At 49.9% G+C, this 6,301-nt stretch overlaps 1 protein-coding gene across 1 annotated transcript; it reads left to right on the plus strand.

The window, feature by feature from the left end:
• The first annotated feature begins 2,673 nt into the window (after positions 1–2,673).
• Rxfp3 (relaxin family peptide receptor 3) lies at positions 2,674–4,599 on the plus strand. Its single transcript, XM_032896825.1, has one exon. It carries the CDS (start codon positions 3,070–3,072, stop codon positions 4,504–4,506), a length of 1,437 nt encoding a protein of 478 aa, XP_032752716.1. The 5' UTR covers positions 2,674–3,069; the 3' UTR covers positions 4,507–4,599.
• Positions 4,600–6,301: the final 1,702 nt, after the last annotated feature.

A 6,301-nucleotide genomic window follows, 5' to 3' on the forward strand; every position in this document is an offset into this window, starting at 1 on the left:
TGTAGCTATGGTTACAGCCCCTGGGAGGCCTGAAACATCCCTTACTACAGATGGGGCCCAGGAATCTTACCTAGCATGTATGAGACAGAGCTTCTGACTCCCTAGGAAAATCTCCCAGTTTGAGCAACAATCAGACGCGATGCCCTTAAGAGCACTATCAACGCCACTGTAGTTTCACTGAGGAGCATCAAGGAGAGACAAAGTTCTCAAGTTGGGAAGATGTATAGCATCAATGCTGAGAGGGCTGCATACCTAGCCTAAGACAGTATACTACAGTACTTCTGTACACACGCTTTGAACTCCTGCCTGAAGGCAAGGCCCTTTGAATTATTTTCCTAAAAATGGGAATGAAGTCACAAAGGATTTCCCATATCCTCTAGTGCACTGCTCTTCTGACAGTGTCTTTAGATCGTGGGTTCTTAAAAATAGAAGGAAGGGGAATGTTTGCTACAGGCTACACCTGGCCACTTACCAAGACATTTTGGAATACACTGCAGGAGAGAGAACCATTGCTAATATCTAGTGGAGACAGGTCGGGAATGCTGGTCACCTGACTCAGAATGTCAACGTTTCCACAGTCTGGAAATTGTACTTCAGACTAAAATGACTTCTCGGATGCACAACACACACCGAGGACCCCAGAGGCCCAAATTCATGACTTCATACTTTGGCTTTGACAGCTAGCGAGGTGAATCTCTCAGCCTATACCACGACTTCCAAGGAGCAGAACACTAGTCAGTACTTCTGAGTTCTATCTAATCCCCTTGTCTCCATTTCTTTAGTGGCCAGAAGTCAGTGAGAATCTCTTCTCGGTAATCTTAGTAGCCCCTTTGCTCAGTGTCTGCCTCCTGAAGCGCTACTGGGCACCGAGGTTCTCAATGCCTCCTGGACTCTAGAGATGACTACTCCTCTGCATTCGCCTTCCTCCATTCTCAGTGGCAGTGGACACAGCCTCTCCTTTCCCCTCTTTCTTGGCTCTTCCTTGGCTTCCATGACACATACTCTGAATTGTCTCCCACTCTTTATTCCTCCTGCTACTCTCATATCTGGGTCTGCTGTCTTCTTCGGTTATTTTATTCTGAAGCTCCCACCAGACAGTGTCAAACCTGAGACTTCCAACCATGTGCTTATTGACTCCAGGAGCTTTATCTAGATCTAGATTTCAGAGTTGCAAACCCACACATCCAACTACACTCCAGTTTCTCCTTGGTAGTCCTATAGGCTTTTGCAGGGCTATATGTCCGATCTGAGTTTGCCATTTTTCTATCACTTCATCTTCCCAGTATCCCCACCAACGCAGACGCAAAGCAGAATCTCAGCTGTCTGTGTTTCCTGCTGGCTTGTCCCCCTTGCGTGCTGTCCACGCACGTTCAGAGTATCTATGTAAATTTCATCGTGCTCTTCTCCATCACAGGTCAAACTACAACCACCTAGGTCATGCAACGTGATTTTAACCTCTTAATGGACTAAATGTCCCTCTGTATTGCCACAGGTTTCCTTGTTTTTTCAATAACTCTTGAAATAAAATACAAAAGAAAAAGAAAAATTGGCAGAGGAAGAAAAAGCTCATCTTTAGAAATGAGAGCGTGAGCTTGAAGACGAGGCTGTAAAGCCAGGATACAAGGAGAAGCATGGGCAGGGAAGGCTCTTCAGATTAAAACTGATCAAAGGCCGGTTGGTTTGATTTTTTTACTGAAGCTCTGGCGCCCTCTATTGGTAGAATCGAGAAATGCAGCATCTGCTGCGAAGTGCCCTTTTAAAATCCACTTTGGAATTAAGACTGTTTAAGGCTGCTGAGTACCTCTTTTCTTTTTTTATTGTTTCTTTGCCTGATTACATGTCCTTATCTCTCCAGCTCCATCTAACGGTATATCCCTAATTATTATTAGTAAGGTCAAGTATTATCCCAGAAGTGAGGACAATTACTGCGTGCTTAGCACACTTGGGTTTCATTTTAGTTCTTCAGGCAAGAAAGCACTCCAAATTCCTTAAACCCTTCTTTAAAAAGTAGTTTAAATCAGAGCAACCAACCTGGCATTTAAATAAACTACAAAGCTGAGAAGTAACCCCCACCCCAGCTTCAGTCCTTAAAATATACCCAATTCCAGGTAAACTTCAACTTGGAATTCTGCCAATCTGACACCAGGTTCAGCGAATTAAAGGGGAGATGGGGCTTACTTTTGAGTATTAGGGAAAGATTGGCTGTTATTTGATTTAAAGAAGAAAGGGTGTCACTGTTGTGTAAGTCGGATGGTTTCACTGGGTAAAGTGAGAAGGAGAAAGGAGGAAGAAAATGGGCCATAATAACAATAAGAAAGGAAGAGAGCAGACTCACTCCAGCCACACGAGAAAACAAAAGACTAAGACCGCTCCTTCTGCAACTTGAAAGAAGAAAGGGGAGTGAGTTGCCAGTGGACTCTACCTCCCCTGGGTGGCGCGCGGGGTTCAGCACCTCGGAAAGCACCCCCTTCAGGCACGGGGATTACGCAAGCTCTTTTGGGGCTCTCAGCAGAGACTCTCGTGGGTGCCAATGTTAACTCATAACTCTAGTAAATCACTGGAGGGTTGACAATATCGGACAAACAGAAAACACCAACGGAGCTCCAGGAAGTGATGGCGTGAATCAACCCTCAGGCAGCCAGAGCGAGACGCGGAAGTCCACGATCTGTTTTCCTCTAAAAGGAGGGAAAGTCCTCCCTCCCGGCAACCGCAGAAGCCACCAAAGGCACTGGGAAGAGAAGCGACCGGTGAACTGTGTCTCTGAGCGGAGGACTGCGTCTAAGTGACAACGGGGAAGCGGAGGGGTAAGACTCGGTCTGATAGTGGGTAGCTGGAAAGTCAGTCCTCACCAGGAGGAACCTTGATCCCCAGCCACTTCCTTCCTCTACTCTAAATCCGTCAAAACTGATGCTGAGTGCCGCCAACCCCTGAGCCCGGGGCGGTTGGTGCGGCTCGGTGTCCAGTTTCCAGGAGCGGTCTTCAGCCTTCTTAGAAAGCTCGGGCACCTGCTCTGCGCGCCAGCCTGGGTACCACACCCGGAGCAAGCGCTGACTCTCGGGCTTGCAGAACATGCCCAAGGCGCACCTGAGCATGCAAGTGGCTTCTGCAACCACCGCAGCCCCCATGAGTAAGGCAGCTGCGGGTGATGAGCTCTCCGGATTCTTCGGCCTCATCCCAGACTTGCTGGAGGTTGCCAACACGAGCGGCAATGCGTCGCTGCAGCTTCAGGACTTGTGGTGGGAGCTGGGGCTGGAGTTGCCGGACGGTGCGGCGCCTGGGCACCCCCCTGGCAGCGGTGGGGCAGAGAGCGCGGACACAGAGGCCAGGGTACGGATCCTCATCAGCGCCGTTTACTGGGTGGTTTGTGCCCTGGGACTGGCTGGCAACCTGCTGGTTCTCTACCTGATGAAGAGCAAACAGGGCTGGCGCAAATCCTCCATTAACCTCTTTGTCACTAACCTGGCGCTGACTGACTTTCAGTTTGTGCTCACTCTGCCCTTCTGGGCGGTGGAGAACGCATTAGATTTCAAGTGGCCCTTTGGCAAGGCCATGTGTAAGATCGTGTCTATGGTGACATCCATGAACATGTATGCCAGCGTCTTCTTTCTCACTGCTATGAGTGTGGCGCGCTACCACTCGGTGGCCTCAGCTCTCAAGAGCCATCGGACCCGCGGGCACGGCCGTGGCGACTGCTGCGGCCAGAGCTTGGGGGAGAGCTGCTGTTTCTCAGCCAAGGTGCTGTGTGGATTGATCTGGGCTTCTGCCGCGATAGCTTCGCTGCCCAATGTCATTTTTTCTACCACCATCAGGGTGTTGGGCGAGGAGCTGTGCCTCATGCACTTTCCGGACAAGCTCCTGGGTTGGGACCGGCAGTTCTGGCTGGGTTTGTACCACCTGCAGAAGGTGCTGCTGGGCTTCCTGCTGCCGCTGAGCATCATCAGTTTGTGTTACCTGTTGCTCGTGCGCTTCATCTCCGACCGCCGCGTAGTGGGGACAACGGATGGAGCGGGAGCAACAGCGCCTGGGGGGAGCCTGAGTACAGCCGGCGCTAAGAGACGCTCCAAGGTCACCAAGTCGGTGACCATCGTAGTCCTTTCCTTTTTCTTGTGTTGGCTGCCCAACCAAGCGCTCACCACCTGGAGCATCCTCATCAAGTTCAACGTAGTGCCCTTCAGTCAGGAGTACTTTCAGTGCCAAGTGTACGCGTTCCCAGTCAGCGTGTGCCTGGCACACTCCAACAGCTGCCTCAACCCCATCCTCTACTGCTTAGTGCGCCGCGAGTTCCGCAAGGCGCTCAAGAACCTGCTGTGGCGCATAGCATCGCCTTCGCTCACCAACATGCGCCCCTTCACCGCCACCACCAAGCCAGAACCCGAAGATCACGGGCTGCAGGCCCTGGCGCCACTTAATGCTACTGCAGAGCCTGACCTGATCTACTATCCACCCGGTGTGGTGGTCTACAGCGGAGGTCGCTACGACCTTCTCCCTAGCAGCTCTGCCTACTGAGACCTGCCAAGGCTCAAGAAGGTCTTTCAAGGAAACAGAGACTGGAGGGAGAACAGTTTGGGGGCTGGAAGAGCAGAGGTGGAGAAAATGATAGAAAAAGGGTGCAGGGAAGAGCACTGTGACAGGACCAGAGGCGAAATGTGAGCAGAAATCAGGTTAAGGGAGGAATATCTGGGACCGGATAGAGCAAGCAGTCTCTCCTCCTGCTTCCCACTCTCTGCCCTCTGTCCCAAACCCCATTCCTGCCCGCCGCATGCGCGCGCTGAACACTGTGGGACAGCCGGAAGCTGGGAAGGGAACAGAGAAGCAGAAGGATTGAGTTGTGTAGGAATTGATGCTTGTAAAGCCTTTCATATGCTCTTTGACCTGGGAGAGTGTCCCAAGCAAGCATCTAACTTGCTGTAAGCATCTGGAAAAGAATGAAAGTAAAACCCCGGTATCCTTTATCGTTCTGGACAGGGCTAATGAACATCTGAGCACAAATGCACCGGGAGGCTCTAGGCAGTGACATGAGGTGCAAAAGAGAGCATTGTGATTAAAGGGTACGACCGAGGTGTAGAGACTTCTTTATGATTTGTCCCCTGAAGGAACCTGGGGACTGGATAAGCGAGAATGAAGTGTGGTGTCTCCTCTGGAAGCCTGGGTATCCACATTCTCTTGAGGGCAGTCTGGAGACTCTGGTCTATTGCTGGAGATGAACCAGCAAGCACCCTAAAAAGCTCTGCTGAGAGTGTGGGCGCTTTAGCAGCTCCCCCTTAGTCTTTGCAAATGATAAGCTGGATTGGCAGATTGAGGGGTGGTTCAATGAGGTTAGGAGAGCACGAGATGCTGCCTCGCTGTTCTGTAGAAGCAGGAGATGGATCTTTCAAAGTGGGAGAGAGGATTCAAGTGAAATCTATCCTAAGGGTAAGATTTCAGTTTTCAAGGGCTTCGCCAGAATTTTATAGGTAAAGATTGTTCGTGTAACTAACAAAAGAAGGTGAGAGTCAGATCTTAAATAGACTACCCTAACTAACCAAGTTCCAGGGACTTGGATGTTTTACTCATCTGAGTATGCAGGACAGCTGCAGGACTGTCTCTGCAGAATGAGGCCACTCCTTGTGGCAGCTCAGCCTAGTAACAGTCTGAGATCTTAAGATCTTCTCAGCGTCTCGTCTTGAGATTTTTCTGAGAACAGAGATCAAATAGTAACCTACCATCCACCAACCAGGTTCAATAGAGAGACTGCAGTTCTATTTGGCTTGGTCTGGGGTTAAGAGGCTGGTGAAGCAGGTACCTAGAATTGCAGCGAGGTCACTTTACTACAATAAGGAACCATTTGAGAAGCCTGGCTGCTTCTATGGCCTTCTGAACTATGGGATTTGGTTGGTAATTTTGTCAAAATCGCACTGTTAGATGTGAGAGTTAGAGCTTGGGATGTGGGGTCTACATCCTGTCATCAAAGCCACAATTTCTGTGACAGAGTTACGCACACTCAGATACCTTCCCACACAGAGCAAAAGATCAGAATATGTCCTGAGGCATTGTTTCAACACAGCAACATTAGTCCTCCATTGCCGTTTGGTGTGACTGCTATTAGTATTGACTAGCTGCCGGGTCAACAAAGGTTGGAATGTGAGCCCCTAATGCTCGCAGCCGGGTAGTTTTATGTCAATTTGACAAAAGCTAGATGTTATTTGAAAGGGGGAAATCTCAATTGAGAAAATACCTCCATAAAACCCAGCTCTAAGGCATTTTTTTAAATTAGTGATTGACTAACAGGAGCCCAACCCGTTGTAGGAGGGGGTTTCCCTGT

Source organism: Rattus rattus, chromosome 3 (genome assembly GCF_011064425.1).
Source record: "Rattus rattus isolate New Zealand chromosome 3, Rrattus_CSIRO_v1, whole genome shotgun sequence".
Taxonomy (NCBI): Eukaryota; Metazoa; Chordata; class Mammalia; order Rodentia; family Muridae; genus Rattus; species Rattus rattus.